The sequence below is a fragment of the Carassius carassius genome, chromosome 47, assembly GCF_963082965.1.
Source record: "Carassius carassius chromosome 47, fCarCar2.1, whole genome shotgun sequence".
NCBI classification, from domain to species: domain Eukaryota; kingdom Metazoa; phylum Chordata; class Actinopteri; order Cypriniformes; family Cyprinidae; genus Carassius; species Carassius carassius.
In genome coordinates, this window is record NC_081801.1 from 7,938,224 (window position 1) to 7,963,265 (window position 25,042).

Genomic DNA, 25,042 nt, shown 5'->3' on the forward strand with positions numbered 1-25,042 from the left:
AACTTTTTCAATTACTTTATTAAAGTAATGTAACTAATTACTTTTGAGTACTTTTTGATTACTTTTCTAAATTTGTGAAAAATAAAGAATAATAAATAAAGGCATATACAACTTAAGCATGTGACGTATTCTGTGTAATAAACTCCTGAAACATTGGTGGTTTTTTGAAACTGCTGTCTCTGTATATGATGATAGTTTTCTCAAAATAAGTAAAATGCACATGAAGTGACACAGAGCAGTTCTAGAAATTATGTTTATGTGCTCGTGTACTCCTATATTAAGGCGGCAGAGGTTGAAAACACTGCAAGCTTCAGTAGGCCTATGTGTAGAAAATGAAACCATGTCTTTGCCATTAATTTACAGGAGGGGCGGACTGGGAAAAAAATTCAGACTGGAAAATTCAAACTCATACAAACAAATTCATGGACAAAACTATTTTTTGTATGGTCCTGACATAAAAAAAAGGTTTAAATCTTTAATTTGGGGACATGCAAAATAATTAAAAGTTCTCTCCTGAACTGCACCTTCACTTCTATTTTTCTCTTCAGTCTCTTTATTTTGCCCTGTTATCCATCTCTCTCATGACTTTAATACTCAAGATTGAACAAAACTATACTTTACAATACAATACTCTACAATACTACAATATCTTTATAGAAAAATCCTAATACTGTACACGAGTCATGTTTTTCCCTTACAAAAAATTAACCTTGCTTTTATTAGCCTATATAAAAGTAAAATAACCTTGTTTTGTTTTTGTTTTTTTGCAAATGGATTTGTATTTATTTTTAAATAAATACATTTGTAAAATAATTTTACATTTTTGGTTACCACAGTTAAACAATAGTAACCATTTTCTCTGGATTTATAGTTAAATATTAAAATGTTAATTTTCGTAAGGGTTGTGTTGTTGTCTGTCGTAGCTCCCCCTAAACCTATAAAAAAATCTGTTTTTTTTCAGCTAAATTCCTACTGTAACATTACAACAGATAATAATGATGTCCTTTATATAGTATTTTGAGTGATGACTGATGAGCAACGTGCTGCTGCTTGATTAATTAAATAAAAAAACAAAGACAAAAAAGCATCTTTACGGATGAAACTGACCTGAAACCCTGAACAGTAGTTCTGCTTCTCTGCTCCAGCAGTACTCTCTCTCTCTCTCTCTCTCTCTCTCTCTCTCTCTCTCTCTCTCGCATTGATTACTCGGAGTCTGATCCAAACCGTTTGGCGGAGGCGCGGAGAGCGCGCGAGTCATGACTAACAATTCATGATTTATTAGAGATTTAATTATCAAATGGTGGATTCGCAAATGATCGCTTTAGTATACAATAATGATATTAAATAGTGGGGCAAAGTCGGCTGCCAGGCCACCGGGAATTGTCCCGGTTCTCCCGGTGTCCAGTCCGCGCCTGATTTCCACAGACACGCAGAATGTGCAAGTCATATATTGCATTTTTGGGGCTTAATATTCACAGACACTAGTCGATGTCATGTTTTGATTCAAGTGTACTGACCTACTTTTGATTTAGTCATCCAAAATGTGGCATATTCCGTCCGCGTTAGGCATTTCGTTTTTATGACTGGATTCTACGAACCAGACTGTATTTCCGCATCCCGGAAATTGCATTGGGAAATTATTAGGGCGGTATGTCTCAGAATAGTCAGTGCAATTTGGGAAATAAATCAGTTAAATCTGTATGTGGATGTGTGTAAATATTCAAATGTAATCCCCTTTGTAATCGTTAAAAATTTCATAAGTAACTGTAATTTAATTACTCATTTTTTCGTAGTAACTGTAACTAATTACAGTTACAATAATTTTGTAATTAAATTACGTAACGCCGTTACATGTAACTAGTTACTCCCCAACACTGGGTACAACACTACCTCTAAAAATTATATGAATGCCAAATATAACACTTGCTAATTTCCCTTCTCTTAACCATTGCTTGTTAAATTGTAGATGCTATGCTAGCTGTTTACATTAGCTATTAAACATTAATTGCGGCTCAGTCAGCTAGTGCTCAATCGAGCTCTGCCTGCTTCTGACAGCGGATTGTCAAAGCTTTTCAGTGCGTTTAATCAAGCCTCTGAAACTGCAGGCTTTAGCCTTCATCTGTGACTGACTCTCAGAAGCCACGCAGAGGGAGAGAGAGTGCGCCATATTACCTTACTATCAAAATATTGAGGATAAAACACTAGGAGACCATGTCAATTAGGCTAATGGAGCCTGAACCGTGGCAATGCTGGCCACACAGGGAGCGCTAGAATCATTAACTCATTATATGTGTCGACAAAAACAGAACTCAAACCGGGGGTCTAAGTGATGGCCTTACGCAGACACAGGTCTGGAGAAATGATGAAACGGTGTATTTCTACATTACGTCTCGCTTGATGAAAAACGTGTGTGCTGTGTCATGGGTCGTGGCGGGATGGTGATTTATTGGTGATCATTTTTTGTAAACTGTTAGAGTGAAGGTCGGTGTAGGTGACTAAATGGATGGGCAGCGCCATTCTGCAGTGAGCCAAACTTTCACATATTGTGATCTGCAGTAACTCTTGTGAGATCCAGATGTTTCTATGCAACTTTTCTGGCACTTGGATGAGAAAAAGATTGTTTCCTTCCCTAGCATTTAAGGAAACTGTAGCTCTCATACCCCATTCATACTTTTGCTTATTCAAACATCCAACATCATTGAGATTTTACACTGTTTGTGTCACTCCGCATGTGTTTTTCCCGACAGACTGTTAGTCTGAGCATGAGGGATATTTTTCCAGTCACTCTTTTTAGAGTTTAAATCATTACATGTGTAGATGGTTACAAGTCTTAAAGAGCGATTCAGTAATTTATTCATTTAACTGAATCTTTCAAAAATGCTGATTCATTCAGGAACAATACAACTGACTGCCTATGCGTGTGAGTGTTTCATTTGAGTGAATGTTTCGACGACTCAATTATAAAGACAGCTTATTGTTTTTTTCCCCCTGAATTAATCAGTGTTTTTAAACAAATCAGTTGTGAATGATTTAATGAAAGTCACTTGCTTTGTTTCTGAATGACTCAGTGTTTTAGTTTTACTTTTACAGTAAAATATACTAAATAGTAACCAAAAGAATAATTTAATGATAATGATAGTCAAAACATGTTTCCATACCAAACACAATGACTGTTGCTGTGGCACTACGTCTCCTAGCAACAATGTTGCTTGCCAGGCAGGTGTAGTTTCCAGAGTCAGACAGCCTTGCTTCATTGATGATCAAGTTGTGGTCAGCTCGAGTGTCGATATTAATGTCTTCAATAGAACTCAGCAGCTCTTCATTCTTCAGCCACTCAACCTGGAAAAAAAAGAGGCAGGTCTGACAGCTTAAAACCAGCCTTTGTGAGTAAATCCCAAAGTTTTAATGAAAGTTTAACATCAATTCAACCAGAAAGCAGCAATGCAACTGCAAGATCACAAGCAAAAATCAGCCCCCCCTCCTGTAACCAATCTATAATTTTCTTGAGGAGGATGTAGATGTTGAGTTAATTTTTTTTGCCAAGCTTTTCTCGACTTCACAAACCAACACTCCTTGACAGCCTATTTGAGGCAAACATCGCCCCCACACCAGCTCAGCCAATTAAATCCAAGATACACTGTCAAATAAGACACAAGCTGTATCAATGAAACAGCAAGCACTTCACAATGACCTCTGTGTGACCTTTCACAGACGGATAAATAGCAATAAAAGCATGTGATGCAGTAGACGCTTGCTTTCTCAGGTCCTCTGCATAGTTGCGTTCAAACACGTCACTTTCATTGGGTCACAGGTCACAGCTCATCCTCAAACATCATGCCAGTTTACTGTTATTTATTCAGCTCTGATATTTGACGCTATCTGATTCATTAGGATTTCCAAACGTATCAATGGTGTGACGACACAGCCTCCTCGCACGGCTGGTTGTGCAAATTGCAATTGTTTGCCAACAGCCACTAGTTCTAAGTCGTTCCAGAGGGACGGCAGTCGTCAGGACATGGGGACGCAGGGTTGATTTATGTCACTGCGCGTTTGCAGATTAAAAACACAGCACACCCCTTGGGAATCTCTGTTTATGTGTAAAGTTTTCGCCCTCTGCGCTTGAACACCACAGTAGCAAACACGCACGTGGGGCGAGTAAAATTGCTCAACTCCCTCTCTAAGGCCTTAAAGAATAATGAAGGGAGGAAAATCAATATATCAACCATCAGATTGTCATGTGTGAGAGATTTCTCTCTCTCTTTCTCATCTTCGTGATGGCCGGAGAGAACTCTTTCATCATATGCTTTTAATTTCACTCTTTTCTCTGTTCCAGTCCAGAGCTCCCAGAACGCCAGTGACTGCATCGGTCCTCTCTTTCTCTCACTCTCTCCTCCTCTCCTTCCTTTGCCTCCCTTCTGTGTTTATGGTTGGACCTCAAAAGCTAATCCAGTCATGTTGCTCCTTTGACTCCATAACGCCTTTTCACTCTAGCTGAAAAATATCACAGACCTGTCAGAATCAGAAGTATTTATATGTTTGGGGTTGGTAAAGTTATTTTTTGAAAGTCTCTTATGCTTACAAGGCTAAATTTATTTGATCTAAAATACAATTTATATATGTCTTTGATTATATGTATATATATATATATATATATATATATTTGATTATATGTATATATATATCAGAGACAATTTATAAGAGACATGCCACTTCCTCAATCCTCAATACAACTATATAAGGAAAACCTGTAACGGCAAAGATGGCGGTTGTAGGCACATGTCCCGCCCCTCCCGCTGGAAAGCCAATCACCTGCTTTTAACAGTCAAGCCGGGAAACATTTAAGCCTATCATCTGGTTCCACTGACGTATGCGCACAGTTGAGGAACCCTTTGCGCATGCGTAGTAAAAGTATAACCTGTGGGGAAAAGCACGTTTTAAACCTTATTATGGGGCAAAGTCATCAAACTTTTTCAGCGATTTTTATTAGATTTTATTGCTGTTTCTATACATGCAGTTTTTATGTCCCGGTGACCAGTGAAAGTGCAGTTCTGACTCTCTGCCCATTCATTTAGATAGTAGCCTGGTCTTGTTAGTCTGAAATAGCTGCCCGGAGGCGTTGCCAAGATGGCGGCCGAGTGGCACGACTTGCCTAAAAGGACTTTGATATAATGTATAAATTTTTTATTTTTTTTATCTATGAAAAATTTTAAAATTCAGAAAGTATAAAAATAAAATGATGCTGTTTATTAAGATTCTCATATCCCTTTAATTGGTGAACTGACTAATTAGCATGATGTCTTTGTTTCCAATATGAATGCATCTTCAATAGGGAGGGGGAAAAACTGTTTGTGAACAATGAAACAGGTGAAAAAAGAGTAACTTTCAAATTAAGCTAAAACAAATAAGTTATATATATACTTTAAGTTATTGAAGAACCACAAAACAAGCCAAAGACTGAAAGACAACAAGGCCATATATAAATTGAAGTGAGAACATGGAATGGGGCTTTTCATTACATTTTAAATGTTTTATTGTTCATAGTTTGTAGATGGCACTGCATGATTTTTTCCTTTTGTTTACTCAACTGACAACTGTTGAGTTAATGAAAGTAGTTAATTATCAAGACTATTAGAATATATCAGGGGACGATCATCTGTGTACAGGAGCATAATTATCAAAAAAAAGAATAATTTATTGGTTTTTTGAGTAGTAATATAAAATGTACACACTTTTTTTCTCTTGAGTCTCATGTGCATTTTAACCCTGTTTTAACTGATCAAAGGCACCAAAAAGAGCCTGTATTTTAAACCAAACACCCTCTCAAAAGAAGATCTGTATCATTTGTTATCTAAGCACTTTATTTTTCATTCAAATGATTTCCCTATCAGAGACCTAATCTAAAGCTTTTCCTCTATCAGTGCCTCCATCTCCCTTATAAGAGTCTGTTGGGGAGAAATTCCCTCTCATTCTTTGTGTTTTGTATTCAAATCGCAGGCTGTTTCTGGGTCTGCTGTGGACCTCTGGAGGGGGGGGGGCGTTGGGTTGTTGGGAGATGAAGAGATGAGAGAGAAGATGAATATTGAGGGACAGATTCAAATGGGTGTGATAAGCCTCCGGACAGGGAACAGAGGAAATGATTTGCTTAATTAGCACATTTGTTTCTAATTAAAGCCCCATGAACATGGATCGCCACGCCCACCAACTGAGACGCTCAAAGGACAATACAGATACACAATAACCCATTGTGTCACGCTAACTGAACCTCTTTCAAAGGAGGTTTGGAAGGCACAGACCACCATTACACTGGTTATACAGGCCTGCGGGAGTTTCCAAGGACACTACATCTTTGAGAGCCCACAGGACATCGGGATTGTCTGGGGAACCGAAAGATAAAATCTGAGAGCACATTCTAAAGATGGAGTTTAATATTTTGAGAACTTCATAGAAACAGAAAAAAAAGCTGAAATAAAGTTCTGCTTAAGCTGAACACTTGTCAACTAAAACACTTCACCAGTGTTTTAATTAACTCACTAAAATGAATCCTATATACTTTATAGGTGCTTCTTCTTATATGGCCACACTTGACATTGTGTACTTTTAGAAAATAAACTCTCTTCCAGATGATATTTCACACTCTTATTAGTCTAATAAGTCTGACAATATCCAAGAGTGAATATACATGCATTACTGGAAAATAATGTCAATTTACCTATATGTGTTTATTAACATCACATATATCATATTTTATCTCAAGCTCTTCATCTACACTGTTGTTTCCTTGGTAACCAATCATTTGCTAACAATAAATATGGTTGAAAATTTTGATAAATGGTTATACAATGATTTATGATTATATCTCTATTGGATCATAATAAAAAAAAATGTAATAAGTCATATTTTTATTATAGATTTTTATATTTTACAATGATAGTTCACCCAAAAATGCAGTTTTTTGAAAATGACACATCATTTAGTCACCCTCATGTTGACTTTATTTATTTTGTATGACATAATTTTTTTATGTGAAACACAAAAGAAGAAAATGAAAAAGGTTTTTTTTTTTTTATTGCACTGAATGTCAAAATATTTTTTTGGACCCAATTTCCTTTTATTATGTGGTCAAAGTTGAAACATTGTTCACAATATCTTTTTTATGTTCCACAGAAGAAATAGTCAAATATTCATTACGATATGGTGGCAATTTAATGATGACACCTCTTTTTTCAGGTTAAGTTTTTTAAGTGTGGTACAAGTGTACTACATCTATACACAAAACATTTGAAAAGCACTAAAATAAATCATGGGTGTAAAGGCTTGGTGAAATATTTTCATGCCAAAACAGTTGACCCAAAACGGATAAAAAAAAAAAAACCCCATAATATATTTTTGTTAGTTTTGATTAAAAACAACTACAAGATAAAAACAAAAGTACCCAAAATTGAAGCAACACCCACATTATGAGATAAATCAGCAACATCCACAACAAACCTAATATAACAGCTTTTGCACAGACAATGATCTGAATGCACAGATAAACTTGAAATAAGTTACACACTAGGTAATACTAGTATTCTAATCTACATACTAATATTCTAATCAGTCTCTAAACTCACAAGATAGTAACAACAAAAGAATTGCTAATATATCAGTAAACTCATATGCTACAATTATTTACTGTACATGTTTAAATTAATGCATTTTAGACATTAACAACTAAAAAGCAACTAAAATTATAACCAATTTTGACTAAAATTTACTAAAATTCATGAACATGATGATATTGACTACATTTTTGTCAAGAAAAAACTTTAAGACAAATTTTTGTAAGTCTAAGTTAAAGTGTTATAATAATTTTGCGACTGTTAAATCCTATGTATCAAGTTGATTGGCCTTTATGCATGCCGTGCATTTAAAACAGTGCGCATGCGTGTGTCTGAGAGTGCATGTGTCCAATTGCGCATACGTGAGACTGAGAGTGCATGTATCTAAATGCACATGTGTGTGTCTGAGAGTGCATGTCTGCAGCCAGACCCTTCTCAAAGAAACACTGCTGGCATTTGCCGCCATTAAGGATTTTCATAATGCAGTTAATCATGTTGTTAAGTTGAGACGTTCCTAGAGGCCAACAACATGGACAAACTTTCCGGGTGGCTATGTCAAAAAAAAAACAAAAAAAAAAAAAACAGGCTCATTCTCAACACTGAATATGGCACATCCCTAACAGGTCAATCCAATTAGCCCTGAAACGGGTACAACACCTCATAACATCGTCATTCTGGGCAAAAACCACCCTTAACCACATCAACTCTGGGGACCCACCGGTGGGTCCAATATTGCATATGCCTAATTCTCAAAAAATCAAAATAACAGCTCAAGTGGTTAAGATTTACATTCATTTGGAACGAGAGTGAAAGTGACAAGAAGGCAATTACAAAAGGAGGTCTTGTCCGGGTTTGTTCCATCCTACTCAATTAAGTTCCAGTTTCATTAAAGTCCCTTTGCATCACTTTGCTTCAATTAAGTCTGTGGCCCCTTACGAGCGTTACGGTTACTTTCACTGAATCACATTAAAGAAATGAACTTTCTAAATCCAACTGCGCTATTTCGGGCGTGAGGTTAGAACAGACCGGATGTGTCCTTCCTTCGCATCCTACTCTTGACAGCGCAGCCCGTGCCATGTTTATTGCTGAATAATTACATTTTAAGCACTTTAAATGACTTTGCTTCATCAGACTGAATGATTAATTGCATTGCTGGATGAGGATTGTGAAGTTAATATGAGCTTAATGATCGGTCTGATCTTTCAAAGTTATTGAGAGCCTTTTTTCTCCCGTCTTAGCTGTGAGTAATCTGCATGAACTTTACTTTGACAGTTAATATCGCACTTTCATTTCCTTGTTGGTGTAATTGTTTTAATTATGTTACATTCATTATTCAACAGAGATGATCTTATAGCTCCAGGGAAATGCTATTTTCTAAACAGGTTTCCATTCAAGCGGGGAACAAACAAACGACAAAGATGACATATGCCAGAATAAACAATGACAAAATTGTTACGAGCCTGTGACCTTTCGCAAATGTCTTTAGAAAAAGAAAGAAAAGAAAAGAAAAAAAAACTCAAATACAAGCAATTTAATCAAGCTTTCACGTTTCACTGCCAGAATCAAGAGCAAAATAATGAACCCGCTTGAAGCGCAGCGGTGGCGTGTCAGCAATGACCTGCCAACGCTCTCCGAGCCCTTGATCAATTTCCAGTCTCTGCCAGACTTGTGTCCTGTCCAAAGATGGTATCAGCCAACCAACGGGGAAGCCATCTTGGCTTATATGTTTACCAGTGGCAGAGTTCTTCAGCTTGACCTTTAGACTTTGAGCAGTAATGATTACAGAGGGAGCATTCAACTGCCGACCTGTAATCTCCAGCGACAAACCATTCTGGCATAGAGACCTCTGGACCCGGATCTTGGCTCCGTCTCGAACATCGCCTAAGCCTGACTATCCTTTTCAGCAGCATTGCCATGCTGGCTCTAGTAACTATTGATTAGCTGTAGTGATGGTGCATGGCTGCTTCCCTCCAGATCACAGACGGCAGCTCATCATACAGCCATTTTGGATCCGTTTCCAACATGACAGATGGCACGAGTTGATATGCTTTTCTTTTCTTTTTTTCAAAGCTGATGTTGAAATGTGGTGGTGGCCTAGTTTAAGCATTACTTGCTCTGAAACTACTACAAAGAACACAGAGTGGCATAAAAAAAAAAAACAAAAAAAAAAACAAGGAATCTCAGAGAGGCAAATGCATTGGTATAACTCATTATCTAGCTAGAATGTGGGGGATGATAATAATATGACACTTGGTTTATGAGAAGCAATTGCAGTTTGATTTCCACTAAGCACATGGATATCCTCCAAAGCCCATCACAAAAGTCTGTAGGAGGTTCGATATTATACACTTGGAGTCACTGAGACGAACCTGAGAGCGGTTTCTCAGAACACTTCTTTGACGCTCACAGAATTCAGTATCACTTCTTGCTGAAAACTTGAAATCAGATTCTAAAGTTACAACAAAAACTGAGACAGTCAGACGGACAGAAAGACAGATAGACAGACAGATAGATATATAGTCCAACTGCTGCTTCCCACTACAACCCTATTCTCAGGAGAATTACTTTTCTTAGGACAGTGTACAGCAGTTCAGAGGTTTAGGATGGGGTTTGCTCTGCATTATTCAAAGTCTGTGTTCTTCTCTGAGCTGGCATTCATGCATATCAAACAAAAGGCCTTGTGAGTGACCCAGCAAGTAGAAAACGAGGGGCCTACAGTAACACAAACTGTCCATTTGAGCTAAATCTTTTATCTCTTGCTGGAACTGAGAACCACGGGGCAGTTCTTGTTTCGAAAAGCACATATTATTCAGGACATATACTGTACAAAGAAAAAATATAGAAGGAAATTAGAAAGTTCTAAAACAACCAGAAAATCAACACACACATGTAAATGCACTGCAAATCCTGCGCTGAGCATGCAAATGCACTTTTGAATATATCACCGTTCCAGAACCCTGACTACGATAATGATAATGCACACACCGGTTCTTGCTCGCAAATACAACCCCACTCATCCCTAATTTGTGGGAAAGAATGCTCCTCAAATGCCTATAAGGCAAAATACAAACAGTGCACTGAATGCCAACATCGACTAATTGATTTGTCCTTTTAAATTCTGTTCAAGAGAATGAAAATTCACATATCCAGACAGGTAGAGGGCGATATGCCGCACTCACCTCAGCTGCAGGTACTCCCTCAGGTGGGCGGCAGTGGAGAACGATCATGCCATTGATCGGCACCTCCATCCCCTGCGGCTCCTGTTCGAAATTCTTCCTTAGGTCTATATGGAAACCAAAAGAACACCGATAGCATGTAGCTTCTACGTAACTAGCTAAATCAAGAAGATTTTTTTTTAAAACAATTTGAATGATGATTAAAATGTGATGAGTATTCAATATTAACATATTCATAGCATAAAATGACCTCTACAGAAAAATTCTTTTGCAGGTCAACTAATGTAATTTTTTGTATTTTTAAAGGCTAGGAGTGCCGACTATTTTCAGTTTTTATTAACATAATTGTATATAAACAATATTAAAATAATGCTGGTTTTATCTTTGCAGTAGCACAAAGAACAAAAGTTAGGGAAACCTATTTGGAAAGTAATTTATAGTATTTATGCAATTCCATTTGGTGCTGTAAAATAAATAAATAAATAAATAAATAATAGCCATGTTGTATAAAATATTATTAGAAAAAAATGTAAGTTATGTATATATATATATATATATATATATATATATATATATATATATATATATATAATGGAAATTATACTGACATGCAATGCGGACAGTGGCTTTGCGACTCTTGGAGGTGCCCAGATGACTCCAGGCCACACACAGACACCAGTAGTCCTCTGGTCCATGGAAGTCCTCCACCTGCTGTCTGGACACATTTATCATCACTTCGCGGATTTTTAGCCCTGCACGCAAAGGAAAAATGGAAGTACTAAGAATGAAAAAGAGACATGATCCACATTTTATAATGGCAACAGTCTTTGAAAATCAGTACTAACTAAAGGTAGCAATGCTATAAACTCCGCTCAGCTTCAGTTTCCAAAACAATGCAGCTTTTCCAGTAATGAGCTACTCCCCCCCCCCCCACCCGTGGAAAAAAAGCAGTGTAACCTGTTAAAATGTTTTATACCACATTGTTTGCACAGTGAACTGAATAATCAAAGTGTTTTCCTAAACGCTTCTCTCTCTCTCTCTTACGATTCACTGATTCCAGGCTCTGCGCACAAGTTTTTTACGTCTTTGTGAAGCAAAATATAATTGTTGATCATCCCTATTTTTGACTCAGCAATAGAATTTGACATTTTCTAGTTATATTTGTGTGTAGGTGTAAATTTTTCTGTGCACATTTAATAATGTTAAACAAGTAATTGTGTGCACATCCCACATTCTGGCAGGTGCAGGAAAAAATAAACTATTAAAGTGAAATAAATGTAATGTCCGCAACACTGCTTTTAACTCCCATATTTGATAAAAGAGTTAAAAGCAGTGTTGCGGACATTACATTTTTTTCACATTTAATAATGTCACTCTAACTGAGAATCCCAATTAGATTTTTGGTCCCTGATACACTACATGCATACTGTTATGACTGATTGAAAGAAATAAATCTATCTATATATATATATATATATATATATATATATATAAACTGCAAGCTATGAAAAGATTACAGCTTTAACTTTAACTTTAACTTTAACTTTAAATGGAGTTAAACAAATAGCAGGCACTAAAATTAAAAGCCAGTTAAGCCATATTCCCTCAGAAGGTTCAAAAATAAACAGCCCTGCTTTTACCACAGATCTATCATAATCCTCTAATGTTCATTTAATTCCAATATTGCATAAGACCATTTGGGCCTAGTTTGTGTTTAATGAACTCTCCGAACCCTTGTGGCTCTTGCAACAACCATGACCAGGTAACAGATTAAAGAGCAAAAATGGTATGAGTCAGAAAGCAGGATTATGGGAATCATAATAATGCACATTTTCCTGTAGAGAATTTTTAAAATGTTCCCCAGGCTCCTCTTCAACCATGCTTCTCTCTTCCCAGACTGCTCTATAATGTATCCTTTCTGTCATAATCCTAATTTTAGTACTGTTGTCGTGCAGACCAAACATTAAATTATGCAGGAAACATTTGAGGTGGTGGATTACACTTTTCTCACAGCCAATTCCCGGAAAGCTTTGCAAAATGCATCCAAAATATACGAGCCAGGGAAATGGTGAGTGTCGAGTCAAGACACGCCCCCACAAAAGAGAGACCCGATATATGAGAACGAGTTAATGGTTACAAAAGTGAAAACATTTTAAATGAAACTGTTATGCGAATTAGAGACACAATTATGTTAAGAGTGAGCAGAGGGAGAATTACAACTATGAAACACTGTCGCAGACGGCAGCGTTAATGCGAGCCTCCATGTGGGTCTCTGCGGGTGCATTTACTCTGCTGAGAGAAAATGAGACTCATCTTTAATGATATTAAGGTAAGCAATGGAAAATCAATTTGATATTGCTCAGTCCGAGAAGCATGCTTGGCTGTGAGATATGAGCAGAGAGAGGGAGAGAGAGAGAATTTGAAATGAAAAGTGTATTGCTAAATAAAGGGAGACTGAGTCAGGTCAGGACTCTAAGCATCTATAATCCTTTAAATCTGAATGATTATCTTTCAAACAGTGAAGAACAGAACAAAACTGACAGAACAGAAACTGAGATTCCTGTGCCAAAAGGAAGAGAAAAGAGAGCAGCAGCAGCAGTGGTGGTGGTGGAAGAGGCAGGCAATATTGCCAGATCATGTGGATGATTTCCAGCCCAAAAGCTCACCAAAACCCGCAAAAAAATAACTAAAAATTTTTTTATAATATTTTTGTAATAATTTTTAAAGGGAATAATTTTATTGATAAGGACCATTTTTAACTAAAAATAACAAAAAAGATATCAATCAAATAACATAAAAAAAGATATAATCAATCAAATAACATAAAAAAGATACAATCAATCAAATATGTATATTCACAGGATAATGTTGAATATATGGCCAACAATGAAGGCTCCTGTGGATAATATGAAATGAAAATACTTGTACAGTTGCACTCAGGATTATACATGCTGAAAGTGAGACCTCTAAATGAATTGGCAAAATAACCTGAACAGATCAAGTAGGTCTTTAATACCAGGAGAAAAATGTCTGTGCATTCCTATTTATCTCATTGGCAGTTGCTTGGCAATGCTCAACCATCTTTGCTCATGTTCTCTCAGTTCTGCTGCCAGGATGTTTTGAGTCAATCACTTGAGCTGTAAATGTCATGTGAATACTGCTATTAGTACTTTTATTCAGTAAGGATACATTAAATTGACAACAATGACATAGATTTCTTTTACAAATAAATTATGAACTTCCCACTCAAAGAATCCTGAAAAAACCCATTGTTTTCCACAAAAATGTTGTAGTTACTGCAGCCCTAAATTTACCAAGAGCCAAATTGGATTTATAAATTATAATAATAATAATAAATAAAGGGTTATTACTTCACTAGGAACTGCTGGTTTAAATTGCTAGAATAGTTTGTGTTTTTTATCTGAAGAGATGCAAGTGAATCAAATCAAAGACACTAACGCACTCTGCTAATATGACTGTCTAATAATGACGGAAATATTTGTGTTTCCATACACACAGTTTTCGTTTGATCTTTCTATGTAGGCAAATTGTTTGATTTGCATTACATTAAGACAGCATACTGGCTGCGTTGATGTACTGGCTCTAAAATATGATTGAAAAGATGACTTCTGCAAAATCAAATGTCAATTTCATTGTTCTAAGAAAAAAATTGTATGTGTATATATATATATATATATATATATATATATATATATATATATATATATATATATATATATATATATATATATATATATGGTACATTTTCTCAATTCATTGCTATTGGCAAGAAGATATGTACACACCACCTCAGATACAGATTCTGTCGCATCCAATTCCACCCCTGGGGATGCAGCCAAGAAACTGGAACCTTCCAGCGCTCATCCACAGATACCCAGAGGAATCGAGACACTCAAGCCAAGTTTGAAACTAAACGACAAGAAGCTTGAGTGTGACTGCTCGGACAAAATGCTGCCATGGAGGAAAATGTTTCACTGGAGGCACTGTTGACTTTAAATAAACCATATAAATCATAATTTCAGGCCCCAGACTGAGACAGAGTGTGTGTGTACAGACAAAAGAAAGTAGAAAACAGTAAAGCATGACTAATGATTATGAATGTGTTGCATATTGAGAACGCTGGAGTTGATGCCAGTGTTGTGTGTGGCCTTACAGGAAGCACATAGACCCTGGCATATGCGATAGTAAACCCATTGTTTCTGATGCATCCATTAGAGTAGATAGAAGAAAATCTCCCACAAACCAACCAAATTCGACGTCCTGTTATGGCTGCCAAAGACCTTGAGGCCATGGATTAACTACGAAGCCAAGATACACATCTATAGTGCTTCCAATACCCTGTTGTATTCCTCTCTGGAGTGGCTCTAATACACACTTGGCTTCTTCTGAGAGTTTTGGTTATTCTTTTCATACTGTGCATGTAAACACACAGACATATTGTATTCCTGAACTTGTGCCAAGCTCTGTACCCACTATGGATTGCTGAAATGTCTATGCATCTATTAGGAATAGAGCTTTTTAACATCCTGTGCTCATTCCAACTGATTCTCATGATTAAATGCATTGCTGGGAACGTCTTATTTGATTTGTTCATGCAATATTAAAAACATTATGTTTGACAAGCAGGCAGGCTTACACAACTTCAGCACTCCAGTGCTTAGGAAATTTTGATTTTAGTTTTCAGTTCAACTATGTTTTTATATATTGCATATATTACCAATATACATACAAACATTCGTTTATATATATATATATATATATATATATATATATATATATATATATATATATATATATATATATATATATATATATATTTCTGTATTAAAATTAATATTGAAGCACAAGTATTTATGCATATGTCATAATAAATTATGATATTTATTAAAAATTTAATTTATTAAAATACTGCTGAAAGCTTTTAGGAATTAAATCAAGAAGTATATATTATACAAATAATAAATTCTGTAGTTTCATAACATAAGAAAGAATATGTGTAAAGTTTGATTCATATATATTAATTAGAAGCTATAATGATGCCAAAATTCTGAAAAACATTTGTTCTTTAATAAATTGATTAACTGCTAATTCATATGTATACTGGAAAACTGCTAAATTCAAAAATGCATTTTTTTTCAAAATATTTAATAAAAAATATAGGAAATGTAATATTTTATATCAAAATATATTTGTTTAAATCGTTACTGCCTTGAGTTATTATTTTAGATTACAAGATTCATACTTGGTTTTAATAAAACAGATTACATTTTCATGTAAAAATAGAATAGTTTATTTATTTTATTATTATTTTTTCTGGTAGGGTAAGTAATGTTTATCTAACCAAGAACAAATGACTGGGACAGGAATTTACTGTACATGTGATAAAAAAGGAATTGCCTTCATTTCAGAATACCACTGATATATACACATATACACACACACTATATACTATATGTATACTGAACTGTAAAATTACGCTACTGTTATACTGTGTTTGACCTCTAAATGATCCTAGCTTCCATCCAAGAGAGAGAAAAAATCCATTTCCTTTTTTCTTCATCCTCTAATTCCTGATCCCAACACATTCATGTATTCCTTCTCTTGTTTCCAGACAGGCTCATGTCTTCATCCCTGGTGTACTTTTCACGCCAGATTCAGAGTTGGAGGGCCCCTAGTCTCCAAGAGAGTCAGTGGTGGCTTTGCTCGCCCATGGTCCTCATTCCCCTTTTCTTTCTTTTTCTGTTCCAGCATTTGGTGACTGGTGTGTGTGTGTGTGTGTGTCAGTCAGGGATCAGGGATCTGGCTTGTGGCTTAGTGGCACAGGAGAGTTCTGGGAGAGATTAGAAGAACCAAATCGGCATCTCACAACAGTAACAATGTCTCAGTGTCTGGATCTGCACGTCCAGTGATGGAACATCCAAAGTGTCCTTGCTCTCCCAGGGCTTGGCAGAGACCAACAGATCTGATCCCTCTCCTACTGCTGGCAGCAGTCAGGCTGCAGCTGTGTGTTTGCGTGTGTGAATATTGTCCGACTGTTGGCTTTGAGCTCTTTAAGCAGAGGGAGGTCTGTGCCATCCTTGTGAGCCTTCTGATCCTGTAGACACACAGTGTGTATGAGAGTTTATAGGGCCACTACAGGGATAAAAATCACAGTTGACCGCATGGAAAGACGATGCTTGTCAGTGCCGCATTCAAAACGATTTCAAACTGCATAATGGGTGTATTTGTGTGACATGACTAGAGATAAAATGGTTACCAGTTTGACGATAAACCATGATAAAATGTCCAACAGTTTGTACCGCTCTATATTTGAATTATGAAAAAAGTACCCCATGTTCACGGTTAAATATACTGCTGGATCTTTAATATTTTTCTGCCAGAGGTTCTGGACACCTTGTTCAGATACATGGCATCATGGGTTCTATCAAATACCAACAAATAAAAAATCGAAACCTGACTTCCTCTGTTAGAAATCTTATCTCCCATCGGGACAAGGATCCAAAACATCAAAGTTAACACAAAAATGTGTCACTGAGCACAAAATGAAGCTTCTGCCATGGCCGTCCCTGTCCTCTGTAGAAATGAGTGGGGTGAACTGAAAAGAAGAATCACCACCATAGAATTGGGAATCTGAAGGATCTGGAGTGATTCTCAAGGAATGGTCTTTGATCTCTTTTCAGGTGTTCTCCAATCTCACGGGCATTCTAGGAGAAAACTCAGAACTGTTATAAAAGAACGTTGCAATAATTGGGTGCCAATAATTGTGGCCAACATGAACTACATATTTCTTTTATTTCTTTTTCTTTTATTTTTTTTTCTAGCAAGATCTGGCAACACCAATGTGTCAAAACATACCCTGTGATTTCTTGCACTGCACATACAGGAAAGACACAATTCTGATTCGTATTTAATGACTAGTTTTTTAGCTCAGTTTCATACACGCTGCATAGAATTTCCACAAATGCAGTTATCAAAACCTGAATTTTTCAAGAGTTATTTCAGTTGTATAATGCGTAGTAATGCGGGTCACTCCCGTACATTACTTAACTGTGTGTATGCAAAGCAGGATTAAGCAGTTAAAGGTGCAATGACAACTGAATTTAGCTGCACATGTGGCCTTAAACTATGTTAAAACTTTGCTATCTTGAAGTCTCCCAAACAACACTGTTTTTTTATTTTATTATTTAATGCATATGCAAACAAAGTGCTGCTAATTTTATTTGTTTCTGGTCTGTTGATTTTGTATATAAGGCTTGGTGAAATGATAATAGCCTGTATATCAGTACCTTTTGAACATTTCCTGCATATTTTAACAATACCGTGATAATATTTATAAACTGTGATCATTTAGTTTATTATAATCATGACATTACTGAGGTGACATGACACTGAAAAAGTGCTCAAAAGCCCTTTTAGACATTCTGAGCATGCTTGGTAGTGTCTTGACTGACAGTGCTACTGCTAATCCTGAATCAAAGCCTTTTGTTAACATGTCTGTGAGAAGTCCAAACAGTTCCTGTTTATAATCCTGGATTGCAGCTACAGCTTATTTTGCAGTTGTTTGCATGTTCATGTATAGTGCTTTTGGCCCTGAGGATCCGTACGCACATGCATTTTCTTTTCCCTTCCTCCATCTCTTTCAAACTTCCTCTCCTCTTTTTTTCTCCACCATCTTTGTCCTTCCTGGATCTCAATGCATCTTGTCTCATGTCTGTCTTTCTCTGTTGGCGGTAGATGATATAGCGCAGAGAGCTAGCTGTGATCTTAATGCAGAATGCTGGATGTCAGTCCCTCTTGCAGTCACCAAACAGCAGGTGAGGACTATCTCACCCTCCATCTCTTGCTGTATCCCTCTTTCCCTCCCTCTGTAGTTGCCTTCCAAGTGTCTTCTCTCATCTATCTCCTGTTTATCCATCAGCCCACTGGATGTTCACCATACAGTGACATTTTAAAGAGACCGTTCACCCAAAAATATGAAAATTCTAATATAATTTACTCAGCCTAATGTCAATCCAACCCATTTTGGCTTTCTATTTTAGGTGGAACACAAAAGCAGATATTGCGTAAACTGTTTATGTTGCACTTTTTCATACTTCTAGACACTGAAAAGGCAAGATACACTGGCATACTTTTATGAAAACCACTAATCAAAATATGCTGTGAACTTTCTTCCAAATATTATCTTTTTTGTTCATACAGGACTTGTAAGTTACATTTTTGAGGAAACTACTCCCTTAACTCTTTTCCTCCTAGACTTCTTGTCCATTTCTTGCATCCTCTCACCCTCTTTCCCTTAAATCTTTTTAATCTTTTTTCTCTAATTTCTCCCTCACCCACCATCTTTCTCCATGCATCCCTCCATTCAACTCCCTAAATCTCTCCTTTGACAGATCTCTATCGTTATCATGCTCCTAATGAAGCACTCCTCCTCTCTTTTCTTTTTTGCTCTCAGTCTGTCTATCTTTTTTTTCTCAGTGGTAGTAGGATCAGAGGCTTTAGCTGTGTGATATGTATTGATCAGAAAGCAGTGGGGTTATGCTGCTCTTGCTGACTGTTGATCTGCACTGCCCTGCCCTGCTGCTCTCTTCCAGCCTATATCCATAGCAATGACAACAGGCTAAGCGTTGGCCGGTGAGGCACTTCCTGTGGCGGCTAAAATAAAATTTCTTAAAAAAGTTTTTAGTTGATGTTGTTGTTTTTTTAAGACCTCTACACACTTACAGTTTCAGCTGTTGACTAAAATAGGGATTTCATCCCAAAAATTTTACCATTCAAACATTATTCATGAAAAGGACCAACTGGTTCATTATGAACTGGATCACTCGTTTCACTCCCTCATACAGCAGAAAACGGATGAGTGATAATCACAGGCTTTTAACAATACCACCGCTGTAACAGATAATTTAAACCAGTAAACAAAAAAATTCTACTTTCGATTCTAGTATGAATTAGTCCAACTTGAGAATGATTCAGTCCGATTCACTAACAGATGGTTTAAGCTGATTGAAACAAACTGACTCAAAAGAATCATTCATTCATTGAATCAACTTGAGAACTGCTGTAACTGGAACAATAAATCAAATGATTGAACAATTCAACTTCTAACTCTGGAATAGTCTGATTCATGAACAAATTGCTGAACCAAATCAACTGGTTCCTTAAAAATAAATGATTCAAATGAATGATTTGTTCATTGATCCGGATGTCAACTTCAACCACTGGTAGCTGTTCATGTTCTAACAACTCAACTGAGGGGAGGTTTTCAGAGAATAAGGACAAAAGTTTGTTCTGTTTCACACACAAAGCTTTCAGGTAACTTTAAAAGACTTGGAATACAGCAGCCAACTGGTAAGTAATGACAGAAATTTCATTTTTGGCCGAACAATTCCTACAGCCATTTGCTATCAATTGCAGACATGATGATTATCACCCCTGGCAACACGAGCAACTGACACCTCACGGGCACTGCAGCTCACAGAGCCCCATCAAATACATTTTCATGAAACGCCAGCATAAAAGCCAACACGGTCCTCATTATTATTAAACAAACCAGCACATTTTATCAAGCACAGGTGCACAAATGTGTGATAATGCACTGGATGCACACTCTCAACATGACTGAATAATGAATCGTTGCCCGCACAGTGAACCACCAACGCCTGAGGTGTGTCTGCAAAGTCACACAACCTGAACCCCCATTGACCCACAGGCATTCTTTAGACATCACCCTAGGAAAACATTCATTGTCATCATCGTGCTTTTAGCTTATATAACAATGCTCATTTCATGCAACAATCTCCCATTTGTGGTTATTTTCAATATTACCTATTTTGTTTTTCCTTTAGAAGAATGTTTCCAAATAAATTTTTTTTTTACGTTCTGAAGATGATGATACAGGTCACATGGGTTTGGGACGACATGAGATTGAGTAAAAGATGACAATAGTTTTTGGATGGACTAATCCTATGACATCTCTATATTTAAAATGTAACTGTAGTAGCAGATTTTAAAGCTCATGTTTATAATACAACAGTCGCATTAGTAGCCAAAAGAGATTCGAATGATGCTGGGAGGTGATTATTCTGTCCTGCTTGTAAGTGATTCTGTTTGTATGCCAGAGAATCACAGTGGTGTCCAGTCCTGTTAGCCAGCTCTGCTGTTACTGTGTGTTTGGCCACAGGAAGGAAACTGAGCTGGCTAATTCTGAAACAGACCTGCAAGCTGGCCGGTCTTCCTGACGGCTTTCATCAAACATGAGCCGGAAAAGCCGGAGCTTTCCTTTTACTTCTCTATTAATGCCTGTGAATCTTTGTTCTGAATCAGAGCCAAACACAAATGCATAAAATTAGATAAACAAACAAATCTGGGGTGATATTTACAGTATAATAATAATTACACAGTTTCATGGTCCAACGCAGGTGCAGCTGATGAAGTGAAGTGACATTCAGCCAAGTATGGTGACCCATACCCAGAATTTGTGCTCTGCATTTAACCCATCCGAAATGCACACACACAGAGCAGTGAACACACACACACACACTGTGAACACACACCCGGAGCAGTGGGCAGCCATTTATGCTGCGGCGCCCGGGGAGCAGTTGGGGGTTCGATGCCTTGCTCAAGGGCACCTAAGTCGTGGTATTGAAGGTGGAGAGAGAACTGTACATGCACTCCCCCCACCTTCCATGCACATTCCAACCTTTCGATTGGGAGTCCGACTCTCGAACCATTAGGCCACGACTTCCCCGGCCTAATTGATTCACGTAAACCTTACTAAAGCCATTATTACTAATATTATACAGATAAAATGGGATTATTTTTCTTTATATGCACGTCGGCAAGACACTTTGTGTCTATATTAACCTCGTTCTGTCCTGCAGTGCAGTTTTACAGTCTTTACCAGTCTTCACAAAAGTGCACCATTTCAAAAGTACTGACAGATTTACCAACCATCCATCCGTGAGTGATTCCATTCATCCCAGCAGGACAAATAATCCAGGCAAGCACGCAGGCAGTCCAAGGACATCACGGCTCCTGCTCTCCGAGTTTGATTTATCAGCTTTGCCGCCAGAGAGATGCGATCGGAGCATATCTCTGCTGGACCAAGGGATCCCGGTCTTAATCATTGGAGACTCACAGATGTACAGAGATGATTAGGCAGTCCAACAACCCGCTGAGACTCAATGGTCAATGCCGGGCACGGATAGAAGATATCTGTAAGTGTGCTAAGAGGATGCTGAGATAGCAAGCTGGGTGCATGCAACATCACATTTGAGGTGAATGTTTATTTTAGCAGATGATCCAAGATCAGCCTTGGGGCTTTCAGTGTGTGAGCTGATTTTACTTAGATTTGTAAGCAGTAGGTTCCTTCTACTTTACAATGGGGTGGTGTGGCCTAGTGGTAACAGATATGGGATGATAACCAAAAGGCTGTAGGTTTAAGGGGCCCACAAGGGCTAATCCATAATCACTACTACAAGGTACTTAAATCCATGTAGCTCCAGGGGATTGTCTTTATTATAAGTGCACCATAAGATTAGTTTCACATCGCAGTGCGACCATTTCAACAGTAAGTTCTATGAAGTAAATAAAGTGATTTCTAAGTTACAACAGAGTATTTTATTTTAAATTAAGCCAAATAATGTAGAATTTTTAGAATTATTACAAACTTGATTGTCATCAAATCTAATTTATTACCACATTTTCCATCCAATTTATCAACACAGAACAGAAGCCAAATCCTCAGGTGTAGCAACAAACTTCTCCAAATATGACAAAACAAAATATGCCCCCAATGGCAGTTAAAACAAACATTGAGTTGTTTGCAAACACACTTTCACACATGCAGATCAGTGATTGGTTTCTGAACGGATTCTGTTTGTGTCTCTTATAAAGCAAAAAAGCAACAGCATTTACCCTCTGCTTATTGACTACGTTGATATGAATGAATAGCTATCCACATACACTACAATTTAAAAGTTTGGGTAACATACAGTATAAACATTAATATTGTAAAATATTATTACAATTTAAAATAACTGATTTCTGTTTTAATGTTTAAAATAGTTGTCTCTTTTTATCAATAACAGATAAAGATGAAATAAATAAGTACAGATGGTAAAAACATGCCTGAAATGAGCAAGACTGCTTTTCAAACATCTTTGAATATAAAGCACCAATTCACGCCTGGGTCAAGTACTGTAAGTTTTATTTCACTAAGTTGCATCACTAGATCAGTCCTTTCAGCTTTCAGAATCTGCACCAGCAAACACTGAATGCAACAATCAGTCTCTTTCAAGCTCTTACTCATAGCACACTATGTTTGATGGAGAGTGAACAGAAAGATGAAAGCTGCAAAATGTTGAGCTGAACGTCTGCTGCTGTAGGATTTGACATGCTGGATGCCACTCTCCCAGCAGGCACTGACAGACAGATAGAAGGTGCATTAAAGGAATAGTTCACCCAAAAATGAAAATTTGCTGTAAATTTACTCACCTTCAGGCCATCCAAAATGCAGTTTGCTTCTTCATCAGAATGGATTTGGAGAAATTTAGCATTACATCTCTTGCTCACCAATGTATCCTCTGAATAAACAAACTCATCTATGTCTTTTATATCCTGAGGGTAATTTCAGTAAATTAACATTTTGGGGGTGAACTATTTTTTTAAAGACAAGGACAGCACTTGGGTATTTACCAGTTCCTAGTTCAATGTGCTCCAAAGAAGTGTGTTGGTTCTGATGGACCCACTCCCCGTTGCATTTAAAGAAGATCTGGAGGGCGGGCCGTGCACGGCAACGTAGCTTGATGGGGTTGCTTTTGACAATGTACGCATCATCGGGCTCCTGCAGAAAGTGAGGCAGCGTTCCAGACATCGCTGAGAGACCATCACGTGACCCTGCAACAAAAATTCAGGAGTTATACATCAGCTCTAGAAGAAAAGTCACTGTTTCATTCAAAATGGAGCAAAAATGTCTAACTAGCCAAATCCGTTCAAAGGACAGCTATCTATCTGCGAGTTCCTATAATCAGAAACATCAGCTAGGATCCCTGATGGCCAGCGTACTCACTTCTTTAACTGGCCTGTCAATCACTTTCAAAAGCACTCTCAGGTTGGATGATGTTTTCAAACTAGCACCATATGAGCCGGTGACACAGAGAGATGAAGTCAAAACTGCCCTAAAGCAGCTGAAGGTGCCTGCAGATGATTTTAGCACCATGGACAGCAGCCAGTAGATACTCAATCGTGAGCGTTTTGAGGACCACGGACAGCTCCTTTGGGCTCTGTGGCTCCACATTAAATCAGACATTATATGCAGGTGCTTGCTCTGTTCCAAAACCCAGTGAGCTGCTAATGGAGGCAACATTTTAAGGTAAAGCATAGGGCTTGCCAACACAAAGGCTGTTCCAAAAGGTGGGTAACTTCATTACGCTGCCTCCTGAAATAACTTATTTTAGACTGTCCTAAGGCAGCAACACATGTGTCCATGCATCTCATATTCACTGTAATGATCTCAGTAGAAATACAAACTGAAGTTGGAGGATGAAGTGACAAAATTGTTTAATATAAATGGACTAAATATTAGCAAAACCTGGGATGACAAAAAAAAAAGATAATATTTCTGATCTGTGTTGATGAAGGACTACTTTAAGCCTGTGGATAGGGTGTATAAGACAAAAAAGTCTGGAAAAAGGATTTCGAGCAGGCATATACAGTATTATAGAGGCACTGTGCAAAGTCACAATTGTGCTTATAGGCATTTCTCAGCCACTATATGGTAATTATATGAACTGATGTAAAAATTCATTGAAATGAATAATTATTTACATTATTATTACATTTTTTTGTTTGTTGTTGTTGAAGGTAGTTCATACCAAGTAATGTAGTTAACTAAGGTTAACAAATAGAACCTATCTGTAATATATACATATACTGTATATATATATATATATATATATATATATATATATATATATATATATATATATTCACATCTTTACATAATTCAAAATCCTTTTGTTCAAAGTAAAGCTACAATTATATATAAAATGACAAAAACATATCGTTATATAAAACAATAATTAAACTTCTGAAATGTTTCTCTTGTAACCCTTCACTGTCTCTGTCAAATAAAGCATCACAAGCCCAAAAATACAATAAAAGTACTGTAAATCTATAATAAACTGACTATGAAAAAAGGGAAAACTGTTCTGACATGCCCCATGAAATCGACCACATACGGGT

The 25,042-nt window shown here is 37.1% G+C and overlaps 1 protein-coding gene across 1 annotated transcript in view; it reads right to left on the reverse strand.

The window, feature by feature from the left end:
* Positions 1-25,042, reverse strand: part of LOC132130400 (netrin receptor UNC5D-like) — a 205,570-nt gene that overhangs the window by 49,063 nt on the left and 131,465 nt on the right. The window contains exons 2-5 of the mRNA XM_059542106.1: positions 23,495-23,695; positions 11,386-11,529; positions 10,781-10,884; positions 3,159-3,339 (exon numbers count right to left, since the gene is read on the reverse strand). Coding sequence (XP_059398089.1) covers positions 3,159-3,339; positions 10,781-10,884; positions 11,386-11,529; positions 23,495-23,695 — 630 coding nt within the window. The remainder of the gene's footprint in view (positions 1-3,158; positions 3,340-10,780; positions 10,885-11,385; positions 11,530-23,494; positions 23,696-25,042) is intronic.